Source organism: Catharus ustulatus, chromosome 3 (assembly GCF_009819885.2).
Source record: "Catharus ustulatus isolate bCatUst1 chromosome 3, bCatUst1.pri.v2, whole genome shotgun sequence".
Taxonomy (NCBI): Eukaryota; Metazoa; Chordata; class Aves; order Passeriformes; family Turdidae; genus Catharus; species Catharus ustulatus.
This window is the reverse complement of record NC_046223.1, coordinates 24,173,881-24,199,598: the sequence shown is the minus strand read 5'-3', so window position 1 is coordinate 24,199,598 and position 25,718 is coordinate 24,173,881. Positions and strand designations below refer to the sequence as shown.

At 43.1% G+C, this 25,718-nt stretch overlaps 2 protein-coding genes across 6 annotated transcripts; both read left to right on the top strand.

The window, feature by feature from the left end:
* The first annotated feature begins 1,937 nt into the window (after nt 1-1,937).
* TRAF5 (TNF receptor associated factor 5) lies at nt 1,938-18,931 on the top strand. Of its 5 annotated transcripts, none has more exons than XM_033056006.2 (12): nt 1,938-5,882; nt 8,117-8,249; nt 8,760-8,984; nt 10,117-10,174; nt 11,393-11,494; nt 11,843-12,007; nt 12,310-12,387; nt 12,765-12,839; nt 13,104-13,196; nt 14,151-14,291; nt 14,790-14,958; nt 15,466-18,931. In XM_033056006.2, exons 3-12 carry the CDS (start codon nt 8,770-8,772, stop codon nt 16,041-16,043), a joined length of 1,674 nt encoding a protein of 557 aa, XP_032911897.1. In that variant the 5' UTR covers nt 1,938-5,882; nt 8,117-8,249; nt 8,760-8,769; the 3' UTR covers nt 16,044-18,931. The 5 variants fall into 5 exon arrangements, with proteins under 5 accessions (XP_032911897.1, XP_032911896.1, XP_032911899.1 ...); XM_033056008.1 differs by having other exon boundaries at nt 5,868-5,882; nt 8,121-8,249; XM_033056005.1 differs by lacking the exon at nt 8,117-8,249.
* A 626-nt stretch (nt 18,932-19,557) lies between these two features.
* Nucleotides 19,558-24,861, top strand: LOC116993812 (corepressor interacting with RBPJ 1-like). Its single transcript, XM_033054915.2, has 7 exons — nt 19,558-19,619; nt 20,049-20,120; nt 20,328-20,465; nt 21,109-21,161; nt 21,770-21,853; nt 22,090-22,182; nt 23,582-24,861. Exons 2-7 carry the CDS (start codon nt 20,051-20,053, stop codon nt 23,630-23,632), a joined length of 489 nt encoding a protein of 162 aa, XP_032910806.1. The 5' UTR covers nt 19,558-19,619; nt 20,049-20,050; the 3' UTR covers nt 23,633-24,861.
* Nucleotides 24,862-25,718: the final 857 nt, after the last annotated feature.

Below are 25,718 nucleotides of genomic sequence, written 5' to 3'. Positions count from 1 at the left end.
AGGTTAGGAACCATCTGCAAAGCAGATTTTCCCAAAGTAGGTGCTGTGAGATGTGAAATGGTCAGACCTGTGCTAAGTTATATGGTTCACAGTCTTTTCTGCTATATCCATGTGCTTGAAACTGGAATGTTCTATGAAAGATACAAAAAAATGCTGTGGCTGTCTGGCTGTGGCAGCATGCTCAGGCAGAGCAGCACAGCTTTCCACTGCCCACTGCATTTGGAGAAGGGGCCAGGGGAAAGCACTGCTTCTGGTTCTCACCTCTGTAGATCTCCAGCCTGTCCTCATGTTTTAAGAACACATCCTTTCTCTTGTTGATTTTTTTTTCTTTTTAAGAAAAGAAAATGGTCACAATCTTTGCTGTCACCACTTTCCCAATAGCAATTTCATGGGGTCCCCGATAGCATCTGGGTTTTTACATTAGCAGTTACATTTTCAGTGACATTAGCAGTTACATTTTCAGTGACAGCTGTGGCTACAAAAATGTGGTCTACATGTCATCAGACACCTGTATGTGTTAAAAAAAATTGGAGCTCGTCCTAATAATTTGGATGAATAATTGAGTTGATTCATAGATTTCTGTATAGATGATGGTAAAGTTCTTCATTAAGACTGAGTCAAAGGATCTGGGCGTGGAAAATTAAAACCAATAATCTCTTGTGCCTTAAACAGATATTCATGGCCAAACCATCTGAATGGTCAGATCAGCTGAAGCCCTGAATAGTGTGTCCCTATAGGGCAGAAAATTTGAAAGCCCCAAAGACCTAGTTTTGCAAAATTTGTAATGGCCAATTATTAGTTAGGCAAAGTGAGTACTATGACTTCAGTACACTAAAAGATACAAAATTAAAGTCTGCTCGTTGTCTTGTTCTCTGTCCCTTACTGGTTTTATTTCAGTGACTTTTATTTCTTTATTTTCTTTTTCTGTCTCTTCCTTCATTCTGTTTCCTAAATGCTGTTGCTGTCTGTCTGTTCACTCAAGTTCATCCCCTTGAGTTTGCTTGAAGCTTGGTGAGGGTTTCAGCACTGTGCTTGGTGCTGGAGGAGGTCAAGGGTGCTCACAAACAATAACACTGGCCCACTGCTCTCTATTCATTTGCAGAGTCAAGCTGTTTAAAATTAAGATCCTGCTCCCACTCAACTTCTCCATTTGGGGTTTTCCCCAAAGCTTCCCAGAAGCAGATGGCACTTCCTGGAGCCATGCCTGCAGAGCACTACACTTTCTGCAGCGCTGCCTCCTCCCGAGGAATCCAGCTGGATGTGCCCTTCCCTGAGAGCTGCCAGGCTCAAGGAAAGCCTGTGTACCAGCTGTTGTGCTGTTCTGGTGGCAGCCTGGTCAGAGGTGGTGTGTGGTCTACAGCCTGACCAGGAAGCAGCCTGAGGACAGGTGCTGATGGCAGGGATGAAAGGACACCTTCTGGGTTTAAAAGCTTGACCATAAAAGGGAGCTTGGGCTGTGCTGAGAAATGCAACTCAAATCAATTTAATTGATCCCATAAAGAAGCAGCATGCCTGCAAATTGGTGCCTTTCCCTTTGCTACTGACTTCATGATGCAATGATTTGTCTGTTCCAGACCTCCATGAAAGGTTCAGGAAAACATTCCGTAGGTTGGGATACCTCCCGGGAGGGAAGATGGAAATTGAAATAGGCTAGAAATGCTCTGGGAGAAAACTCAGTTAAAGGGAAAAGACAAAAGCGGGTATATGTTGCATTAAGCAGAAAAGAGAACAGAAACTTTCTTTGGAAAAATTAGTATTTTAAATAACAAGAGACTTAAAAATCATTGCTTTCAGAGAAAATACAATAGGTTACTTTAGGAAAGAAAGAAAGAAAGAAAGAAAGAAAGAAAGAAAGAAAGAAAGAAAGAAAGAAAGAAAGAAAGAAAGAAAGAAAGAAAGAAAGAATGAGAGACCAGAAAGCAGAGGAGGAAAGAGTGGGGGTAGAGATGGAGCCTAAGGCACTGCCTCGAGAGCAGCACATTTTGGACTGGGAAGGGAGGCTGATGCAGAAAGAGGGAGATGGAAGCTGCCAAGAATCCTGCATGCACAATTAAGTTCAGACTACAAAACCATTTAGGGTTTATGGCCACTTAAGTTATTACAAAACCAAATAAAATGTTTCTTTTCTTAAAATGGATTTTATTTCCGTTTGGGAGTTCTGTTTGAATGTGACCTGCCCGTGCAGCCTGTGGCATGAGCTGATGTGACCCAGCCAATGCTGTTCCTCTGAGAACTGCCACTTCACTTCCTGCAATGGGTGGGTTCACCCAGCTTCGCCAGGCTACTGTGGAGGGCTTCAGAGGACTGGACACGGGTGTTTGTTATAGCCTTGTGTGTTTCCTGCTGTCCTTGTACTTCTTCTTTGATCACATCACTCACCAGTTTTGTGGAAGGTGAAATCCGCTCTGTATCTTGGATTCCAACTGTGAGAAACGTCCTTGGTAACCTTGTGTTGCTCCAGATGGTAAAATATGCAGTCCCTACATCATTGCAGTAAGGCAAAATACTTTTCAGTGGCTTGCCTTTTATCCTAACACTTCTAAAACATTTTTATACATGATCTTTTCAAAACTACTCTGGGGGATTTCCACTCCCTTGCTGTTTTAAAATGCTCATACTGCTGTGTTAACCACAAAGCTCACGCTGGTACACTCTCTCTCTCTCTCTCTCTGTCTCTCTCTCATTTTCTCCCCATTGAGAACCAGCTGCAGTTTCCAGGTATGGCTTTACCAAAACGTGTCTTGTTGATGCTGGCAGGAGCTTAACTTTACCAGAATTATTTCTCATTTCTGAAGGGCTATTCAGGGGCTTGGTACACAGGGGTTGGGGGAAGGCTGCAGAGCCAAAAACATCTTGGGAAACAAGTTCATCCCCTGAACTGGCAAAATGGTGCCACGATGTTGTAGGGGGGAGAAGCAGAGCCTTCTTGCTGAGATTTCTGTTGGTGCTTGGGAATGTGATAAAACACTCAAGGATTGCTACAGGAGTGATGGCACAAGGTTCTTTTCCAGCTGTGAATAAGGGGTTATTTTAAGGCATAACAATATTGGTTTGATTAGAAATAGATTTCTTGATAATGCAAAATTAATTAATTAAATATTTTTAGAATCTCTAGGGAAAAGAGTAGATGTAGTAAATAAGTAAACTAGCTGTAAAATCAAAGCTGCTTTAGCACCATACACACTTCATTAGTTGTAAGAGAGTGGTTTTTAATTTTTTTTTGTGTTGTAACCTGTGTCTTAAAACCCTGATGAAGTCTAGTCTTAAGGGAATTTACTGTAATGCTTGACAGTACCTCTATGCAAAGGATACCCTACTGTCTGACTCTGCTTAGTGAAAATTTGCCTATGGAGATGAGCAAACTGGTGCTTGCTTAGTAAGGTTTTACTGTGCCTTGAGGATGAGGTAATATTACATTTGGAACTTCAATAGTATAGTGGTATCTGTATACAAAAGAAAACGTTTATTCTGCTGTCCTCTGCAGCAACATCCCCTGGGGTGGCTCAGGCACATATCCAATAGGAAATTGTTGCTGTTAGAAACACTCTCTCCTGAGTACAGCTGGTCACTGCCCTGCAGCTTTTAAGTGATTAGGACAACAGCAGAGCAGTTCCTGAGCTTCACTTGCTGCCAGGTGAAGTGGGAGTGAGCCCTGAGTGTTAGCAGTGGGTCTGTGTTGGTGCAACAAGGGATCCTTTCCCTCCTCAGCCTCTGTGCTGGAGGGACACACTTCTCTCCAGGGTCCTTCTCCCACACAGGGACTCTGCAAGTGTGTTTTGTTGTCAGCAGTCAAAATGTTCTAACCCTTCCTGGGCTGGAAGGGACAAGGATGATCCCCCAGTGATGTCAGATGTCATCATCTCCTGTTTTCACATGACACCATGTAACTTGTTATATCTTAAATATGTATGTCAAACTGTATAGATACTTCTAGTCATTTTTTAGCAAACTGTTATCTCTTCCACTCTGTGTTGAGTTGGGGCATGTATTTCTTGTTCCCGAAATAGTAGGGTTTTGCAGGGCCTTAGAGCAGTAAATCATGCAACTTTGTTGTTTTAATTCAAAAGTACTGGAGGCAGGTAATCTGTTTATAAATTTAATAGTTTATAAGGCAGCTTGGAGAGGGTTGTTTCAATGCAAGATGTGTTCCTCTCCATCCTGTTTCTGCCTGTTACCTCCCAATGAAGTGACTTGATCTTAGACCTCAAAATTTGACAAAACTTTTCCCACTGTGACTAAGATCAGTCAGTTTTGATCTACCATAAAAGGTAGATAATTTTAGAGGGAGGGACAGGGCATCTTCTAAGATTTGTCCCTACCAAGTGTTTTAGGGCAAAGCAACAGAGCTGAGCTAGAGATACAGAAAGGTAGGTGCATAACCTTTTTTATGTGCCCTGTTGTACGTATGACACGGAAGCTGGTTAAGTGAGGAAGGTGCTTTTTGCTGGGAATACCCCAATCCTGGAGGGTGGCTGAGCAGCACCCTCCCCTCATGCACTGAACCTGGCAGAAGCCAGGCTCTCAGCCCCATTTGCTGGGCAGCAGGATCATGGATCCTGTCCATGTGTGATGATAAATCTGTAATGACAACCTGGATATTTTCCCTTCTCAGTCTGAGACATGGTGGCACCCAGTGCCTGTGCCTGCTGTCCTGGAAGTTTTGGCTGTAATGGTGCACTCTCAGCTTGTGGAATAATGTGGTAACCTTTCAGGAGGGCTTGGCTTTATATGAAAGAAAACAGGAAAAACATGTTCTCTTTTAAAAAAAGCAACCACATCATAAGGAATGGTTTTTCCTGTGTGCAGAAAGTATGTTTTTGTGGCTGGAATAAGTTAATCTGTCCACAGTAGTTCAATGTAATATCAAGGTTCCACACAGCCTCTGTCATTGTGACTGCTGGTGCTGTAGGTAGAGAGCAGCAGTGCTGGAGGGGAGCTGTTTGAACATGGCTTTAAAATGTTGATGCAATTTTATATTCTAGTAAGTCATGCCCATGCTGATTTTTCTCCTTATTATTATGTTCTGTGCAGTTTCTGAACAAGAAGCAATTCTCACTGTGGAGCATTTTACTGGAAAGTGTTTTGGGCTCAGTTTGGTGTGGTGGTAGTTAAAATAGGAAAGCTCCCAGTATATAAAGTTTATTTTTGTTATAAAAATTCTCCCATTTGGATTATTTCCAGTGAGGTTAAGGCATCTGCATAGAAGGAGTTTTTCTAGAAGCATTTTGCAGCTCATGGTGCAGGCAGGGCTGGGATGCTGAAGTGGTGGGAAGGTGCAGCTGGGAGCTCTTTGTACTGCACTGCCTTGGAGCTCCCACTCGTTGGTAGCTGTTTATAGGACTTGGGCTTAGCTTCTAGTGATTCATACCACTTTTTTTATGTGTGGGCAGAATTAATTCTATTTATTTCAGTATAGGGGAATCCTTTTTTTTTTTTTAATGTGTAGGTTTTTCAGCCTCCACAGGTTAGGAGGTTTTGTGTGTGCCCTGTTGCAGTGGAATTGCAGTGAAAATCCCTTTACAGCATGCACTGTGTCTGCCACAAGAGCATCATCATGCAGCATGAGCCTCCACTCTCTGCTATTTTAAACCAGCATTGCAGTTCACACGTGTGCTGAAAAACTGCAGCATACACAAAGGCAGGACACCTTCCCCTTGCTGGAAGCTGTGAGCAAACAGAAGTGAAAGCTACCTCAGCCCCTACCTACGCTGGCCAGGCATCAGCGTAAGCAGGAAATTGATTCAGATAACCCTGGGGTGCTCTCACTGACACAAAACAGCACTTTTTCCCCTGACGGTTTCCCTTTGGTTTCAGTTCAGAGAGCCCATGCACTGGAAGCCAGAAGTGGGAGCAAAGCTGCTGCAACCTGCCCTGAGTCACTGGTGAGTGCTGGGGTGGGAATTACACGCTGCCTGCGCTGGTTTGGATCGCATCCCACCGAGTGCTGGCTGGCACAGGGCTGCTGCTCCTCTGAGTCTCCCCAGCTGATTCATGCAGGCACCTCTCCAGCTCAGGCAAAGCACTGCTAACCCCAGGCCCCCTCCTGGGGCAGCCCATTTCTTCCGGCAGAACAGCTACAAGCCCTGCAGCAAAGCTCCTGTAAGGCTGGCAGCAGCGGTGAGCCCACTCATCCTCTGGGCACACAGAGGTTTCCGCTCTGCCCTCTGAGCAGGCAGCTTCCCTTTCACCTGGGGTGCTCCTTCCCGTGCCCTGAGGTGCCCTCAGCTGTGCAATACTGTCCTGGGTGAGGCTGGGGTGGAGGAGGTGCCTTCATGGAGATGCCAAGAGTCTCCGTTTTTAGGAGTGGTAGCTGGGTTGGGTGCATTATGAAGGTATTTAAAGAGATGCAGGCTCTCATTTCAGCAACAGAGTTGGAAGGTGGTACCACAGGGCAGTGCTCTTGCAGAAAGAAATGGGAGGGATTTTGCTTGATTTAATGAGCAGTGAGAGCTCTGGAGGAGTTTCTGGATGGGATTTTGGGCTGCTGACTGTTTCTTTTTTATATGTTCCATAACTTTTTTGCCTAAAACATGTCATCTCAGCTGGGGTTTCTGGAGTTAAGGAGGATCCCTAAAGGCAAAATGGGTAAAACATAGAATTTTTTTTTGTTGTTGTTGTTGTTGGTGGTTTTATTTTAGTGTGTTTTACACAGTGTGGCATTAGCTTGCTAAACCATACCATCAGATGAGGTAAGTGCTGGAGCATAATAGGACTGGGGAAATTGGATGCCAAGTTAAAGAGAGACAGAGCAGTAATGAGAGAGAGGAAGAAAAGTTGTTTCAGGGTTGTCACCGACCCATGGCCGAGTGAATTCTTAGGCAGTTCATCCTGTAGGTGGTCCATGTTCTGGAAATTAATGGTGACAGCTCTCCATCTGCCTTAGAAGCAGCAGGAACACTGCTGCTGGCATCTGCTGCCGAGGCAGCCCAGACATGAGACTGGTAATCCCTCAGGCTGCATTTTGTCATCTCTGGTTGACGTGAGGAAAATAGAATTGCTCCTTATTAGGTGTCAGGGAACTGAGAACCCCATTTTCAGAGGAGGAAAGATCAGCTGTTTAAAAATGAAAGAAGCAAATGGACAACCATGTCTGATTTGAAGCAGAAGGCTGTTCATTTGGAGGACCCAAACAGGGTAATTTGCAAACTCCTATTGGAATAATAAGTCTTTAATGGCTGGAATATGATTATGGCTCATATTCCTGAGGGCTACCGACGTTGGCAGATCAGTTGTGCTGGAGTATGTCACACATTCAGCCTGGTGAAAGTCAGGGAGACTCTCACAAGCTGGGGAGGTGAATACTGTGTACAACCATTAATGAGGGTGCTGAGTTACAGGAGCACTTAAGTGTTGGCTGTGGAATACATTTTAATTGGTTAAGTGCTTTGGTGTGTTTTTGCATCAGGCACATTATCTGTCCACAGGTTTTCCTCACCCAGTATGGATTGTTAAAGCAGAAAGGAAAATGGATGTTGCTCTCTGAAGCTCAAGGTGCTCTGTGGCAGTTCACTAATTGCTGTTTTCGTGGGCCAGGAGGCCACTGCAGCAGGGAGAGAGGGAGGAATGTCAGCACTGGGCACAATCTTTCATGCCAGACACAAGATTGTTAATGGTGATGTGCTGGCCCTGCTTCCCTCCAAAAGCAGCGAATACCCTGAGTGACCTTACAGGAGATGAGTGAGAGCTTACGTGTAAGTGCCAGTAAGAGTGACTCCAGTGTCTGACAGGGCGGGTGGTACAGCATCCCACAGCACAGCTCTAAAACTGAGCACTTCCCTCATGAAATGAGCATCTGGGAGCTCAGGTGTGTCGTGCTTTTGTACAGTCCTGTAAGGAAAATGTCTTCTGAGTGCAAAGCTGCAAGAAATGCCAACCAGAGTAGCTCTAGAGCTTGAGCTACTTGCCAAAAAAACGACTGCAAGGTTGAGGGACTGGTGGCAAATCTCAAAGTTTGTGACTTAAGGCTTGGAACATATGCTGATGTTTTTTCCTACTGGAAAATTAATGTTGCATTCCTGTGCTGTGTATGACTATGGTAGGTTGAAAGAAAAACTTACATCACACTTCTAATTGCAATCCTGTTTTTCTTTCTTTTTTTTCCCACCACTTTTTTCAGACAGAATTAATATAGTCAAAAACTTGCACATAATTAAGTAGAATAAGAGTTTACTGCTAGAAATGAATGATCAACAGGAAAAAGAAAGATGTCTAGTTAAGAGGCTTCAACTCCTGTAACACCTAAACCTAAGGTAAAATCCCCCTGCTGTCTCTTTTTTTTTTGGTATGCTCCTTGCTGTAAGCCACAAAGCCATCTCCTACTTGAACAGTGCAATGAACTTGTAAATTCATGTGGGTAGGCTCTACTTTAAGTGGAGACTTTCCTGGTGAACATTAAGGCCAAGGCTTGGCCTCTGCTTTCCCCAGCTGAAACTCCTGTAGTTTTTTAAGACTAAGAACAGCTGCAAGAAAAAAGAAAAAAAGAAATCAAAACCCAACCAAACCATAAAAATTTCAGTTCTGTGGAATAATTTTCAGATTGTGAAGCTCTTTTCCAAAGAACTGTGTTTTGACGCTTGTGGCGTGATCTTTATTTTGTGGTTCTGTGAGTTTTGTTGTTTTCCATAGCTGGCACCATGTTTCCCTGTGAAACCTGTCTCCCCCCTGCAGATGAGAGCCCTCCTGCCAGCAGCAGCCTGTTGAGGCAGAGGCTGCCAGGGAGCATTTGAAGAGCTTTTCCCTGTGTCTGCTTCGCTTCCCAGTGCCGCTCCCATGGCCTGTGACGAACCCGCTGCTCTCTCGGGCATCTTCACGCGCCAGAACTCCTCCAGTACCAGCTCCCTGGACTTCGAGCCCGACGCTGACTACAAGTTTGTGGAAAGGCTGGAGGAGCGCTACAAGTGCGCCTACTGCCACCTGGTCCTGCACAACCCGCACCAGACGGGATGCGGGCACCGCTTCTGCCAGCACTGCATTCTCGCTCTGAGGTGAGAGCACGCTCCTCCCGTGTCCGCAAGCTCCCCTTGTTCCCTTTCCTAAAAAAAAAACCAGCCCACGTCTTCTAGAAATCAGCAGTGAGTGCCATAATAATGTTGCCGACCCAGTAAGAGGCTGCAGGAGTCAATGGAAGGGCTCTGTTGAACCCAGTGACTGCGTGCTCAGTGTTCTAAAGGTGTCTCTAAAGACCTTGCCCGGTGCTGGTGAACCGCAGGGAAGTCAGCATAAAGAAACTGTTGATGTAAGCTGATACTGCTGTGTGAGGTGCTGCTGTGGTCTGTCTGTCTGCCACTGTGCTCTTCAGAGGAATTCGCTGCATTGATGTCTCATGGTGTTGGTGCTGGTGGTTTGCTTCTGTATAATTCCTCTGAATTTAGCAGAATGATAAAACTGATGTTAATATTACCTGATGCTGCAGTCACATCACAAGGCTGCTGGTATCCTTCTTGCTTGATGCAAATGAATTTGCCCTCCAGACCTGTCTGGGAATACATTATGAACTCTGGTGTACCTGAGGGCAGAATTTCACCTGGAAGGGTTGCAGAGGAGCCTCTTTATGTGGATGCATGTCACTTATTACCCTTTGTGAATTTTAGATGCTTCATGTTTGCTGCTTTGCCTCTGGATTGACTCCTTTTGTACTGCCTCTGTGACTGTTTTCCTGCTACCTATTACAAGATTTCTGGAAGCCTTTTAAGAAAGAAGCCATTAGATCTCCTTGTACTGGTGTAGCAAGGAGGGCACTGCTCCTAGTAGACAAAGGCTATGTTTAAAGCACACAATGAGATTTTCTGAGATATGACATTTGTGAGCTGCAGATGGCCAGAAAGTGACACAGTCCTCTTAATTAAAAAACATCTTGTGGTTTTTACCATTGAACACTCTTAAGACAAACTCTGCTTTCTGTTGTGTATGTACAGTTGCTGCTTTATGCCCTCTTTGAGCTGTGGGCAGAATTTGGCTGTGTCATTGCCAGATTAAAGTGTTTTTAAAGCACTTTTTTTTTTCCTTTGTTTTTATGCTATCTACTGCTGACTTCTGTCAGTCAGATTATAGCATAGCCCAATTTAGTAAAATAAATTGAATTTCCTGTGGTTTAACATGACTCTTCTTTTGATCTAGAGAGTTAAATGCAGTACCCACCTGTCCTGTCGACAAAGAAACGATAAAAATGCATGAGGTAAGTGGCTATTTCAGCAGTCAGCATTTACATGGCAGAGGCAAGATAGCTGAGAACAAGGTGGCTTCTAGTCCTCAGGGCAGAGCAGGATTTTTGTCTCTGAAATAATGCTGAAGGAAGCAGTGTACTCAGTGATGCTCTCCCAGGAAGGAATTATGGCTGTCTAGCTAGAGCTTCATTTTATACCTCATGTTCTAAAGTTATTTCATTCTAGTCTTCTGTATTTCCAGTAAAGTGATGAAGAATTTCACAAAGCTTTGAATCCTCCCAAGTCACCAGATGTCTGTTTTTTAATGGAGATTTTATTGACCTGCTTTTTAAATGCCCTGTCTTGCAGGGATATCTTGTTTGTCTGATTGTTTTCATTTTAACTTGGCTATAATTTGCTTTCTTGACTATCTCCATTAGATCTCATTAGCCCTGAAGACCTAATTTACTTTTGGGTAACTTTTAGAGAAAAAGAGAAGTTCATCCTTTTTATTTTGCAAGCTATTGTTGGTTTTGGTTGTTTTGTTTTATAATGGATTCATTTGTCCTTATTTATATTTCAAGGCTTAAAACTCTATTATATATTGGTCCTGCCAAAAATTTTCTAGGGAAATCAAATGTCTCCTTCCTCTCTCTCCTACTCCTGATAGGAAATTATAATCAGACTATCCACAGGAATTATGTTTTCCATTTGCCATCTTCTACTTCTCACAAATTTTGATGACAACAGTGTGGGAAGATCTCTAAATAAGACTGAGAGTTTGCTCTGGGGGCTTTATTTGCTTCTGCATGCACAGCTGAGAAGGGTGCTGCTTCTCAGAGGTGACAGAAGGGATATCTCAGTATCACCTCCATCCCAAAGGCACTGCTTGAACATAGTGGAGCATTCACAGAGCTGGTTTGGCCTTCGGGGCTGTTAGCTCCAGCTGCTTTCTTCTAGATACAGGCAGGCTCTGGCAGTGGTTATACAGCTCCTGTGCTGCTAGTCCTGCTGGTTGTGGGATGGTTCAGCATCTGTGGAAAAAATCCCCCATGCTTACTAGAAATGTCATAAATGGTTTAATTTATAGTTTCAGTACAAATTTTCAATATTAATTATCAAGAGCCATACTCACAATTACGGCATCTACATTTGAACACCTCGAAGATCTCTAGTGATATTTTGTTCTTTTATATTATTTATAACATCCCATGTGACTGCATATTAAAGCTGGTTTGCTTCCTTTGCAGGTATTCAAAGACAATTGCTGTAAAAGAGAAGTTCTCAATTTGCATGTATTCTGCAAAAACTTTCCTGACTGCAATTCAAAAGTAATTCTGGGGCGATATCAGGTTGGTTTGCTTGATCAAATTTTGAAGCCTTTGATTTTCATGATAACTCTGTATTTATGATAAGCTAAGTTCCCATTATTGTATTCAGAATTATTGTAGCAAAGTTGTTTAAGTACAAAGATTATGACAGCTGTACACTGTAAGTAGAACATATTACAGCTTTTAGCTTGTTCTAGCTTTGCCTTAGGGTTTGTTTTTTTTTTTTTTAGTAAGAACCATTTGCTTTGTGTAGCCTTTGTAAATCACAGTGTCCATTCACATTCTGAATGCTGAGGTGATTGTTGATTCGAGGAAATGTGCCAGGTCACACTGGCCATTTAGCATTTAATCTGCTGGTGTGTGTTGCAGGAGCATCTGCAGCAGTGTTTGTTTGAAAGCATGCAATGCACTAATGATGGATGTCGGGATCAAATTCTTCGCAAAGACTTGAAAGAGCACTTGAGCTGCCACTGTAAATTCCGAGAAGAGAGGTGCCAGTACTGTAATACATATGTGGTGTTAATTAACATAAAGGTAAGATTATAAAGCATTCCCAGGAATCCATAGCACCTGTTTCCCCTTGATATTGTTGAGTGAGAAGTTTCCACCACTGCAATAACACTTAACTCCCGAAACAAAATTTGGCTGCATAGCTGAAGGAGAAAGTATAATAAATGTGCTTTAAATCATACCAATTATTGATGTTCTTTTATGAACAACAAGGTGATAGGTGGCTTGCATTTGTATGTTTGAGATTACTTTTTGCATAGGTTGCTCTGTATATACTACTTTACAAAAATGAAAGCCATTGCCTTCTTCTGTTTCTTTTTCTTCAGAATCATGAGAAAAATGACTGTCCTGATTTTCCTGTGCCTTGTCTCCAAAACTGTTCACAAATAATTCTGAAAAAAGAGGTACTATTATTTTTTTTTTAGATACTGTGATTCAGCAGATCACATACATTTATGAAAACTGAAAGTTATGCTGCAGATCACATTGACCCATGCCAATAAAATCTCAGTGCTCTAAGTGTTTCCTTTGTTTGATCCTAAAGGGATATATTTCCCATCTTCTAAGTGGATTATTCTGTCACTGCAAGCCATTGGTGTTTTGCAGCATGGAAAAATACCTGGCTTGCTTATTGATTCTGGATACTTGTTTTCCTCATAAAGTGATTGGTGGTGTCATGACAGTGACATTATTCACCCTTTTTGCAGGCATTTAGATTTTATTAGTGCTTTGAATTACTAAGTATTTATTTAATCACAAACTGCTTCATTAACACATGCAGATTGAAAAGCACCACGCTGTGTGTCCCGAGGCAGAAGTGGACTGTCCATATAAGCAGTATGGCTGTCATGTAAAGGTACTGTTCTATAGATCTTTGTCTGTACCAGGACTGGACTTTGTCTCCCAAACCAATCAGAATAATTAACCAATTTATGGCCTTTCACAACCGTTTCTTCTGGCTAAACTGAAATACAAGAGAATCAGAACTGCCCTTCCCTCGGTTTCAAGGCATAAAGGAGACATTTTGAATGTTTGCATCAATGAATTTTTTACCAACAGCTTCAAAAATCTGCTTATCTTATTATTTTCTTCTTTCACTTCCCCCCTCTGCCTCACTAAGGTTAAAAGAGGGAAACTTGCTGAACATGAAAACAGTGCCCTGAGGGAACACATGCTGCAGATTTTAGACAAGAACTCCCGGTTGGAAGAACAGGTAAGTCATAGTTAATGAGCACTCTTCACCAGCTCTCGACTGGTTAGAAGATGATATGAGATTCTACATTTGTAGGTTTAGCTCAGATACATTTTAAATGACTTTTTTTATGGTCTTTTTACACCTCAGATGATAGAAGAAGCTTTTCTAGTGAAGTCAGTCAATTACAGGGAAACCTCTCTGTACTCAGGCATGAAAATTCTCCACCAGGCACAGTGGAGGGCTCCTTGCTATGGCTCACCTCATTTGCTTTCAGTCTGTGCTTTACACTGGGTATGAGGTTTAGAGATAAGGTATTTCAAAGTTTCATGGACTGGCCAAGTTGTTCCAAAAAGCGGCCTGTAGGTGCCCAGGTAGCCTGCTTGTATGGAGGCAGCACAGAGGACAGCAGAGCCAGTTGCAAGCACCTTTCTGATCACAGTCACTTCTCTGGCTCCCAGCAGGAGACACTGGGTGTGTGCCCAGTCCTGCTAAACTGAATGCATCCAGTGATGGTGGGCTTACTCTTTGCTTGTTTGTACAAGAAATAAAAGTCCCAAACTGCTAGAACTTGGTTTTGAAGTTTGTATCCATCAATGACTCATCCCTTCTGCTGGTTAGAGCTCAATAGAGGAAAATAATGCACACACATACACACAGAAACAAATGTGCATGTTAGTATACATTATCCCACTATAGAGTTGAATGGATCATCATGATGGGAATGAGAGATAGAAGCCTCTTTGCACCTGGAGCCACACAGATGTGCTCAAAAGTCTGATTACCTTATGTGCAGTTCTTGTCTTCAGTGCTTATTCACAAATAGTGAATTAAGGAATGCTCTATCTAGCTCACTTAGAGGATTTTGCATTGTAAATTTTTCTACTGTCTCTTATATAGTGAGATATGTTATAATTCCTTCATTGTATGTTTTGGTGTTCCTTAGCATTTATACTCTAATTTTTCCATCTATAGATATCTGACCTGTATAAGAGCCTGGAATGTAAAGAGATTAAAATCCAGCAGCTAGCAGATGCCATTAAGAAGTGTGAGAAAGAATTCAGACAGTATACACAACTGTTTGGTAACAATAGCAGCTTGATGGTGAGCACTCAGGTGAGACATTAATTTTACTTTTTTTACCAATTGCTTTCTTGCATCCCAAAATATGTTTCTCCAGTAATAGTTGTCATTAATAGCACAGCAATAACAAATCTCCCCAAGACCTTCTCATTTTTTTACAATATGGTATTGTCTTTTCATTTTAGTTGATACAGAATTTTGGATATGTGATCTGGGCAAAAAAGCACTGTACAAATCCTCATGGTCAGATGCCCAGAGCAAATGTGCAGGTGTAAATTTGAATAATGAGTAGAGTGAAGTGGTGCAGCGTGAATGGGTTCTGAATGAGGGATGGCTTCTCAGTCTGTAAATGCGCTGAATTAATCATGAAGGAGCACTGGGATAAGTTCCTAAGCCAGCAGAGCACTTTGAATGCATCATATCATGCTGACATGCTAAAGACTTCACTACCTTAATTCAAAGCAAATAGCTGGTTTATGGATATCTTTTGTCTCTACTTCCCACCCTCTTCCAATGGCATGAACTGGGAAGGCTCTGGCCAGTCACCTGGATAAGTCTGCACGCCTGGAATCACAAGTGAAACAGCTAATACAGATGGCAAACCAGCAGCAAAGCAAATTAGACCTGCGGCCCCTGTTTGACACAATTGAAAACATGAAGCAGAAGATTGCCCTGATGGAGACGTACGACCAGCGCTTGGGTATGTTGGCACTTTCCTACACAGGTAGAGGGGGTTTGCTGATTTACTGGTGGCTGAGTAGAGAGGCTCTGGTGCTACACTCAGTCATATGGAGCTCTTCACTAGAAAGGGCTTTCTTTTTGCATTCTGAGACCAAACCGTGATGGTGTGTGTGGTGTTCTCCTGCCTTTCCCTACTGCACAATGTCTCCTGAACTCCAGTGGCACTGCAGGGCCACAGAGCCACAGAGCTGGCCTTGGTTTGGCTCCTGCACTGTGATGGAGGCCGTGATGCTACTCAGAAATTCATTATTTATCGCTGCCAGCTTTTCTTATTCAACTACCAGCTGAAATCACAGTTCTAAAAAGTTAACAGCTGTGTTTCATAGCCTGTACTCAGGCTTGGGTAGATCAGTTTTGCCAGCTTGAGTCTGGGTGCTCGTTTTATCCAGGGCTCTGACAGTTTTATTTTAACCAAATATCTCTCTCCCTTTTTTGCTATTTCTTTTTTTTCCCCCTCTTCTCTCAGTTGTTTTGGAAGATCAGTCCAGCAAACACGATCTCCAGATCAATATTCACAAAGCACAGCTCAATAAAAACGAAGAACGATTTAAGCTTTTGGAAGGCACGTGCTACAATGGGAAATTAATCTGGAAAATCACGGACTACAAGATGAAGAAGAAGGAGGCAGTGGAAGGCCGTGTGCTGTCCATAGCCAGCCAGCCCTTCTACACCAGCCGCTGTGGGTACAGGCTGTGTGCCAGAGCCTACCTGAACGGGGACGGCTCGGGAAAGGGAACGCACATCTCCCTCTACTTCGTGGTCATGAGGGGCGAGTTTGACTCGCTGCTGCTGTGGCCTTTCAGGCAGAAGGTTACACTCATGCTTTTGGACCAAAGTGGGAAAAAGAACCACATTGTGGAAGTCTTTAGAGCTGACCCCAACAGCAGCAGTTTCAAAAGGCCGGATGGAGAAATGAACATCGCCTCCGGCTGTCCGCGCTTCGTGCCGCACACCGTCCTGGAGAACACAAAAAACACCTACATCAGAGATGACACTCTCTTTTTGAAAGTGGTCGTGGATCTAACTGATCTGGAGGAATTGTGAAAAGCGTGCCCGATCTATGTGACTGCCGTAAGCGTGAGGAACTACTTTTGCAGTGAACACCAGCCATGCAATAGCAAATTGCCACCAGTCAGGCTACTGAGAATGTTTCATGGCTTTGGACTACAGGACAGATACTGAATTGCCAAAGCATAAGCCTTTCCTTTTCTACCCTTTTTTTCAAGACTGCTTTTTTAAGGCAGCTAGAAGTCCATGTTGGTGCAAACGTGCATTCGATCCAGATTGGTTCAGTCCAGGCTGGGGGAATGCTTGGCTCCCATCACCAGAGTGGCATTTGGAGATGAACCTCTTCCAGTAAATTCCCTGGAGCCCAGGCAGGCCTGTGGGCTCCTCTCCCTCACACAAAAGTGAAGCCATGCCCAAACATGCAAGTGCATTTCATCTGTCTGCAATGGAAACATTTCAACATTAGCAAATTCGAATCAATGAGTCTTGATCCCTCCGTCTCCTGGAATTTTGAAGCAGGGAGAATGGCTTCAGTTAGGCAGGGAAAACATTTGCCAAGTATCTTGCATCTTTTTTATTTAATTGTGTTTTTCCAGGAAGCCCACAGGAAGGAGCCAATGCCTCTTACTTTTTTAGCCTGTTTCTTCAGCTGTACAGAGAACCCCCAGGTCACATCTTTCTTGTGTCCTTTCCATTCCTGCCTAGTGCCTTGGGACTGGTTTCCATTGGTGGTGAACATCCACAGTCCCCATCTGAAGCCAAAAGCTGCAGGTGCTTCTCACCTCTCAGGACATGGCCAGAGGCAGGGCACTCGGCCAGCCTGCCAGCTTCTGGAAAAAGGGCAAAAGTCCTGTTCTTTTGCTTCCACATCTGTGCAAAAGAGATGTTTTCTGGCCTTACCAGCTCTACAAACAGCAGGAAGACCTTGGGGAATAGCTCACATAACATGCACTTTTTTCCTCTCTCCTAGGAGTTTGGGAAAGAAGGGAGGAAATGGGTTAGGGTTTGAGGTTGCTGTAAGAACCCGATTTTCACAACCAGTGCAGCCTTAGTGTCTGCTAAAGGATGACACAGCTGCTTACTGCGATGTCTGAAGATCTTAATTTTATTCCAAGTTCCTTCCATACTGCAAGGGAATGCGTGCAGGGTTTATTGGAGACACACTAAAACCACCAAAACCAGGCACTGAGGAACAAGTGACTCAGAACACATGTGCCTTTTTAAAGCCCTTTGGGTGCCTGTGAGAGGGATGCAATTTTGCATACTTGCTATGACAAGTGGCAGAATTTTGCGTCTCTCATATCTTACAGGTTAGCAAGGGAAACACCATGGCATTATCTGTTGCTCCAAAGCTTATCGAGAGGCAGCAAGAAACTAAATTGGTTTTAGAGCAAGAGTAAACTAGGCAGGACAAAAACCAAAACAGGGCACAGACTGAAAGGTGTAAGATATAAAATTCAGGATGGCAAATGTGGCAAAATGAAAAATGCCCTTCCTGTGCAGGATGTTGATAACAAATAATTCAAGGATTGATACCAAGATGAAGGCAAAATACTTTATTTTGTATCTGTGATCTTATTGCTAGACATTTACTTTCCCGCATGGTTTTCAGGACATAATTCAGACACATGTATTTTCTAACTCAGGGGTGGAGGGGAAAAGACCTTAGTAATCTGTACCTCATGGTGGGTTAGCACATGTGAAATCTTTGTTTTGATCTAGAAGTCCTTTTTGTTTTACAATGCCAAGATGTACTGAGTCACCATAGGGGCTTTCCATGTTCATGGGGACAGACTGTGAGGAACAAATTTTATTCTTGTGTGCCGCCACCGTTGACCTCAAGAGCCATTTCAGCTGTAACACAGAACTAATTATGCATAACACTTTGTTACAGAAAGAGCAGGCTTGTTTTAACAGTGGTGTGCCACTCTTGAGCCTGGATTTCATGTCGATTATTACTTTAGTATTTGCCATAAAGTGACACAACTTGCATAATAACCACTAATAACTGATGGGAATGTACCATCCATGTGTCCTGGGGTTCTCCAGTACTTTGAGTGTTAAATACAGAAAGTGATAAACAACTTGGACAAGTGAGGGAGGCAAGATGAAAGGGATGTGTGTGGTCTGTATCCTGGCAAATTCCCAGCCCTCTCTGCCTCCACCACCCCAAATGTAAAATGGGGATAATAATACTTGCAGAAGGGTTAGGGCTATTTAAATGTTTGTGGAGAAATTTGAGCATGAAAAGAGCTAAGTATTATTAAAACTCCATTTCTATTTGTTAGAATAGGTGATGGCATAGTGATGTGAATAAGTGTTTAGTGTTTTCCTAGACAGATTTTGGAAGCATGTTTGGTTTTAGGCAGTTTGTACTGCAATCTCTCCTCTACCTACTGGTTGGGTTTAGGTTTTTGCCATGAATATTCCTTTTAAGATTCTGAAGCACAAATTCATCCTGGGTGATGGAAACATCCCTTTTGAAATACTGCCTGTTTTATAAAGAATTAGTTGAGAAAATTAATTTTTTTAAAGACAACCTTCTTTAAATTGGTTCTTTTTAGTACAGAAATTAAGAGATTTCTGTTAAAATTTTCAGTGATTTTTTTTACTACTTGTAAACAGGGTTTTAAATTTCATCCCATTCCTAGTAAAAAAAATGTTGTATAGCATGAATTGTCAGGAAGAATTTTGATGTTGCATGAAGAATACCAAAAAACTTTTCAATAATATTGTACTGGGTAAGTAACCAAACGAGCGGTAGGGTATTTCTACATCAGCATACCGTATGTTTCTAATCTATTTATTGATAGTTTGTAGTTGTTTGAGTATCTCTTACTACAACAGAGGCATTTTTCTAGCTGAGTGTCTTTACTGTGTACATAAACTAATGTAACAATAAATAATTTTATCATCCTTCTGGAGGGACTGTGGCCTATATTCCTTTTGGCTGGATTTAAGGATGTGGAATACTGGGTATTTGTTTACACTAACTAAAAAAAACAAAACAACAAAACCAAACCAACACTGCTTTAGATTAGGAATCAATGTGTGCTTCGTGGGTACTTTGGTTTGCACTTGGATATCGCAGAGACCCCGCACATGCAAGTTCGGTAAATCCTAAACTAGATCAGATGAATATCCTCGAGGTCTGAGGATGCACTGCCATGGTTATCTGTGGTTGGGGCGGGTTTGGGCTCGGCAGGGGTTGGATTTGTTTCGGTTCAGAGCAGAGACAAGAGCTGTTCCAGTATCCCCTGACTACTGCCGCTTGGGAACGCGGTGTTTTGCAGCAGGAAGGGGACGGTCGGCAGGGCAAGGCCCGGCGGGCTGTGCGGGACCCCGCTCCCGTCCCTCAGCCCGCGGCTGCCGTGAGGGAGGGCAGGGCAAGGCCCGGCGGGCGGTGCGGAGCCGCGCTCCCGTCCCTCATCCCGCGGCACTCTCCCGTGAGGGAGGGCAGGGCAAGGCCCGGTGGGCGGTGTGAGGGCCGCGCTCCCGTCCCTCATCCCGCGGCTCCCTCCCGTGAGGGAGGGCCGGAAGTCGGCGGCGCGCGGCCCCAGCCCTTCCGGGGCGAGGGGCGGCGGAGCCGGGGCGGCCGCGGCTGCAGCGCCGGTGGGTGTGGGGCTGTGGGGCTGTGGGGCGGCCGGGGAAGGGTGGGCCGGGGTGCGGGGCCCTCCGGCCGCTGAGGGCCGTGGGCGGCATCCGTGATCCAGCCGCAGCCCGACACGTAGGTGTGGGTAAAACTCCCCTGGCGCCCCCGCTAGCGGCACCCAAAGGCGGGCCTGGGCTCCGGTTCCGGAGCGTGCTTTCCCGGCGCAGTGTGGTGCGGTGTCATGGGAGGGGATGTGACCCTGTGCCGTGTGCTCCGGGATGACCCTGCTGGAGCAGGGAGGTTGGACCGGGTCCCTTCCAGCCATCCCACCCTGCGCTTCCGTGGCGCTGCCCTCGGGCCTGCTCGCTCGTTTCCTCTATTTGTGAACCAAACCACCCCCCCAGTCTTTCGGAAATGATATTATTGAATGTCCTTTTGCCTCTGACTAGATATGGAAAGCAGGAAGGATGAAAAGAGTAGGACGCTGTGTGCAAGCTCAGAAGAAGGGCTGAAGGGCCGAGGTAGGTGCTGTGGTCTGTCGCTGTGATGTTTGTCCGTGTGTCACCCTCTGTGTCACCGGGTTTGCTGGTGGAGATACAGCATGGCACACTTCCGAGTGGCGAAAAACACAACCAACGCCTCAAAACAGGGGTTTATTATATTTGAATTCTAAGAGTCATTTCTATAGGCTTCAGTTACTAGCAAGCTTGTCACTGTTACCTTGTCAGGAAAAGAAAAAAGGAAACGGAAGCGCAGCAGAAGCAGATCCTCATCTGTTTCATCCACATCGTCCTCTGGCAGCACATCCACTTCTTCCTCCTCATCACGCTCATCATCAAGGTCATCTTCTTCCAGTAGTAGTAGAGGTAAGCTACCTCCATGTGCACATGGTGTTTTCCAGTTTTGATAGCACTCCTGAGAATGTTTAAAGCTTATTTTAGAAGTGACAGTGCAGAATAGCAGTGTTGCTTGTTCAGGGTGTTTCTCTCATAACCCTTTGCTATTGTGTGTAAAGGTGCCACTTCACACACAGTTTGCAATGTTCTTGTGTTAATTTGAATTCCTTCAGAAGAGAAACTGCCTTTTGAATAAATGTTACTTGGTAACAATACTCTGTATGTATTTAAACCCCTCAATTTTTTACATTTTCGAAACAGATCTTTTTTTACTTCACCAGTCTATCTAGACAGAGGTGTGGGTTTGATTTAGTCCTACTTTGGTCTTAGCATTTCAAGCATTTTACTTTGAGGACTCAGGTGAAGCCAGCCCATCTGTAGAATCAGTAAATCAGGCGTTTTCAGTTTCCATGTTAGTCCAGTAAGTGGCAGTAACTTAATGTGTTCTTTTTCTCAGAGTTAGTTCAACCTGTGTCAATATGTATAGTTGAACTGAAGCATTTTATTTGTATGTTTCACATTTCTCTGTGTCTTGTCTGTAAAACAAACACCTTTTTCAGAATGCTAAATTCACAGGGTTTGATTTTGTTGTTTATTTTTTCCTTTATTTTAGATTCTCCTAAGTCTAAATCAAAGAAGAAGAAAAAAGAAAAACACAACAAAAAGGTAAAAGATAACAAAGAGAAATAAGTAGTTAACAAAACAGTTCTTACTATTTCAATAACCTGAAATGTCATGTAAGACAATTCTTTTGTCTGTGGTGGCTGTGTAAATCTAAATCATGCTTTTAGGATTGGTACCACACTGGGTTGTGGTAGCTCAACTGATAAATGGGCACTTGGCTTTATACAAAAAGAGAAATAATTTAAAGTTACTTTTGCCATTCATTGCTGGTCCAGCTGGACCAGCAGTTGGAGTTTAGAGTAGTTCCTGAAGCAAAGAGAAGTGGGGAATCTTGGTTCAGAAGAAATTATTCATAGTCAGTTAGAGAAGCAAGAGGTAAATTCTTGCTGTTGTAGTTTTTCTATTCCATTTTCAGTGATTTTATATATTGAGGTTACTTTAAAGGAGAGAGAACAGGTGTTCAGACCTTTTCTGTTCCTCAGAGTCCCAAGGGTTGCTCCCTCTGGTCCATTACTTTCTACCACTTGTCCAGCAGTGGTCAGGGCAAGCACTAATGGCTGATTAGAGTGGCCTTGAGAGGTTCTTGTGGGTTTGGGGGGTTTTGCCCTTGTTAGTCTGTAAGCATAAGAATGCATGTCTTATTCTTGTAGAAAAGGAAAAAGGAGAACAAAATGAAGAAAAAGAAAGAAAAGAAGAAAAGGAAAGAGAAAACAGGACCTGTCCAGCTTTCCAAGGTATGCTGGTCCGATGTGAAGCCCTGTTTTATTTCTCACCTTCACACTTAATCTGTCCTGTCATAAAAATGTTTATAAGATCTTTGGTCATCAACCAGTGAAAATCTCTTTCTGTTGTTGTGGACAGTTAGGATGTATAAAATATTATTGTCTGTAATTTCACATAAGATTATAATATGTCCTTATTTGTTATAAGAACAAAGCTTATGTCTTTTTAACATGTGATATCATTTCAGTTCTTCAAAAACAAAAAGAAGAATGAAAACTACAGCATGATAACTGGAAAGAAAATTAAGATGAAAATAAAGAAGACTAAGGAGGATATAGAGGTAAGAGTTAATTAGTCTAAATGTCCCTAAGAAAAAATACTGTATTTTAAAATATTTTTCTAATAGTAGTTTTGTAGAAGAGTGGGTCTTGCAGTTAGAGTTGTAAACTGAGTGTAACTGTTAAGAGTGGCTGTGATGCCCTCTGAGAAATTTTAATTCATTCTTTTGGCAGATTTTATGTTAGGAAGGGGTTGGAATACTGAGTCATGAGCAGATAAACCAAAGGATGCTTGTGCAGGTTCTTAAAATTTCGGCCTCTAATCATTAGCCAATTTGTAGCTTTCTCTTACACTGGTGTTAATTGTACTCATCTTCTTTCAGTCTCTTGTGATCAGTTGTGGTAATTGCTACTTTACTATGTTTTTCTAACACATGCAAGACTAGCCTTTATTTAGAGTGGAATTTATAAAAACCCAGTAGTATTATTAGGACCCCATGCTCCTGCATTTTCTCAGAGCAGTCAAATGTTTCTGCTGAGATACCCAGGGAAATAAATACCATGAATAGTGTTGTGTGCTATTGCTATGGATGTTTTGACTCAGCACTTCAATAATACCTTGACCTTTCAACAGTTTCCACACCTGAGGGTGGCCTGCAGAGGGCTCTGGTGCTGGTCAGGAAGTGTGACTTCCTTGAGGTATCCAGCTTAGCAGATTCTCATTCAGCCCCAGTAGTTCATTCTGCAGCTGCCAAAGCAGTCCTGAGCATTCTGAGTTAAATTTGACTGACAACACTTTTTATCTTCTCTCTGTAACTCTGTAAAGTGTGTATTAAATTATGCTGAATGTTTGCTACTTCTGTTCCAGTAATCTGCTCATTACAATATTTGATGTCAAGTATTTGATGGTCCTTTTCTTGTTTGGTGCCTGTGGTGTTGCTGAACTGAACAACATCCATTCTTTGCAATATTTAAAGATTCTGTAATTTTTTATAAAATCACTGGAATTGACTGGTTGGGCCGTCTCTTATGTGAAGAACAACCTAAATTCGGGTTCTGTTATGCTGCATAAGCTGCTGTTCATGCATAGGGAAAAAAAGGGTTCCCAAAGCACAGGACTTGCTGTGAGTACAGTGACAGTTGCCTCAGCCACCGGAGAGGAGCATCTGTTGTGCTTGTGAGTTCCCTCCTGGGCAGGCTGTGAGCTGAACATGACAACCCAGTGGAGCCTCCTTAGGGAGCCACTTAGGAAAAGTCTCATGGAATAGTGACAGCTCATCTCCCCAGTACCCATTGCCTGGCACTTCCCCTGGGCACACACACCTCACTGGTAGCTAGTTACACCCAGCTGTGTGCATGGCACTTGCTTTGGGATGTGCAAACCCCACAGAAAATAGAGATCTGTGGCCTTGCTCCTGGGGACAGGTCTGTTCAACCGCTGCCTCTTTGTCTGCTCTACAGAGAGACCGGAACCGTGCACAGCTCCTGGAATTTCTGAACTCTGCCTTGTAACAGGAAGAGTGCTCACCAAGGACTGGTAGATGTACCAAGCCAGCCATCATCCTAGCAGAACACTAAAGGGAACCTCAGGGAAAAGGACACCACGTTGGACAAGACCAGACCCTTCTACTGGGAAGAAAATCGGGATGTCCTTTTTACATGGCAAAACAAAGAGTAGCTAATAACTTGTTAATGGAGAGCCATGTCCTCCTTTTGAGATCCTAAGGTAATAGCCAGGCTGTGGTGTTTTAGAAAAGCCCAAGTGTGTGTTGTTCACAATGGCAAGAAATGACACACTGAAGTCCAGCAATGTAGTTTCTATTCTAACTGCATGCAGAATGCACTCTTGATTTCAAGTGTCTTAATTTTTCTAGTAGTTCAAGCAGAGTATTTGTAAATGCCTATTTGAAAGATGTTTCTTTTATGTATATTTTTTTCTGGTAATGGTTATGCTTATCCTAAAGAGCAAATTGACCTTGGTAAATAGAACATCCTTTTACATAAGTGTTTTTTTTTTTTGTTTATTCACTAGTATGCTATTTTCTTTCAGAATTTGAGATGTGGTGTTTCTCTAAGAGAGACAGTTTATTGCTCTCTCTCTTTAGAAAATGTAACAACAAAATACTCTAGAGCAATAATGGTAGCAAATTATTTTTTTCCTTAAATAGAAGCAGGAACAGTCTCTGGTTTTGTTTGTCTGAATCAGTTGTTCAGCTCATAATAGATAGTTTACCTCCCCACATCTGGAGTTGCAGTTCCTAGACTAAAAGCTCTGGAGTTGTGGCCTGCTTTTCTGATCCTGTGAGCCATGTATCCAATATTTCTGTCTCTGAAGCGCAGCAAGACGTGTACCATCGACATACCTTAGTCTGAGCTGTGGAATGGTGCTGAGGCAGGCAGTGACAGTGACTTCACGGGTCTGTTGGCAGTCCACTGTGAGATGAAACAGGTTTGGACAGGCAGCAGGAACCCAGCACAGCTTGTGGGTGTGCCAGCTGTGGTAATTTGCTCGGTGCCTGCACCTTCTTTCCAAACCTTGACTCCTGGTCAGCCAGCAGGCCCCTCTGTACCTATTCCTGCTGTGGGAGTTCCACTTGAACTGCTGGTGAAGCAGGTGCTGCTCAGGGGCTACAGCTTGGGTGTGCCTGAAGGAAGGACTCAAGGGGAGTTGACTTTGACAAGAACATCAAGTGTACAGCAGTCGGAGTGGGGGAGTTCATTAAAGAGCAAATGGAAAACTCTCTGTGTCTGCTATGTTTTGAAGTAAACCTGAAGATTTGTACTATTGCTCAAGGGATAATTTTATAAGTGTTTTGATGTGTGAAACCTTCTGAAGATGCTAGAATCCTCTGCTTTCCCTAGTTTTCTTTTGTTGTGAAGCACTTTGTAGTTATTGCAGAGATGTGAAGCCCTGATCCAGCAGAGTAACTCCTTACATCCTTATAAACATAAAATTTACAGAAACAGGTAAGATATGGAGTTTCCTTGACTTCTAATCCAATAATGGAAAGGGTTTTTTGAAATACTGTTCTGAAATGTCACTGGGGAGAAACAAACAACCAAACAAGAAAACCCCTTTTATTTATCATGGGGGTTTTTATGCTTTGATTTATGCTACTTTGCTATTTTCTAGCTAGTGATGCCAAAGCATCTTGCCCAGATAAGCAGCTTTTGTCTCTGGACTTTGCATAACAAGGTTAATCCCAAAGACACATTTTTAGAAGACGACATCCTTCCCATTCTCTAGGTTACATTTTATGTAAAGATAGTGTTATTTTGGAAAACTTGGTGTAGGGTAGGGAGTAGAAATTAGGAATATGGAAAGAAAATAGGAATAGGAAACCCAGAGATCACAGTTGTAAAGAACTGCATTGGTTGGAAGGTTCATACTTAGTTTAGATAATTTGCTTTTTTTACCCTAAATAATTTGCTTTTTTTTGTCATAAAAACTCCTGCCCTGTTCCGCATCAGTATGGAAAAGGCAAAGGGCCTTTAGTAATATTATGAAGACTGCTGTTTGTTTAGGGTTTTGGTAGTTGTCTCTCATGGTGCAAAAATGAGTCAAACTATTTATTCTTAAAAAACAAACCTGTTTTTG

Bases quoted from the DNA above. Each gene is read 5' to 3' on its own strand.
- LOC116993812 (XM_033054915.2), top strand. From the start codon at position 20,051: ATGGAAAGCAGGAAGGATGAAAAGAGTAGGACGCTGTGTGCAAGCTCA. The intron at 20,466-21,108 runs GTAAGCTACCTC...CCTTTATTTTAG, and splicing joins TTCTTCCAGTAGTAGTAGAG to ATTCTCCTAAGTCTAAATCA. The intron at 22,183-23,581 runs GTAAGAGTTAAT...TCTGCTCTACAG, and splicing joins AGACTAAGGAGGATATAGAG to AGAGACCGGAACCGTGCACA.
- TRAF5 (XM_033056005.1), top strand. From the start codon at position 5,827: ATGCACTGGAAGCCAGAAGTGGGAGCAAAGCTGCTGCAACCTGCCCTG. The intron at 12,008-12,309 runs GTAAGATTATAA...CTTTTTCTTCAG, and splicing joins TGGTGTTAATTAACATAAAG to AATCATGAGAAAAATGACTG. The intron at 13,197-14,150 runs GTAAGTCATAGT...TTCCATCTATAG, and splicing joins ACTCCCGGTTGGAAGAACAG to ATATCTGACCTGTATAAGAG.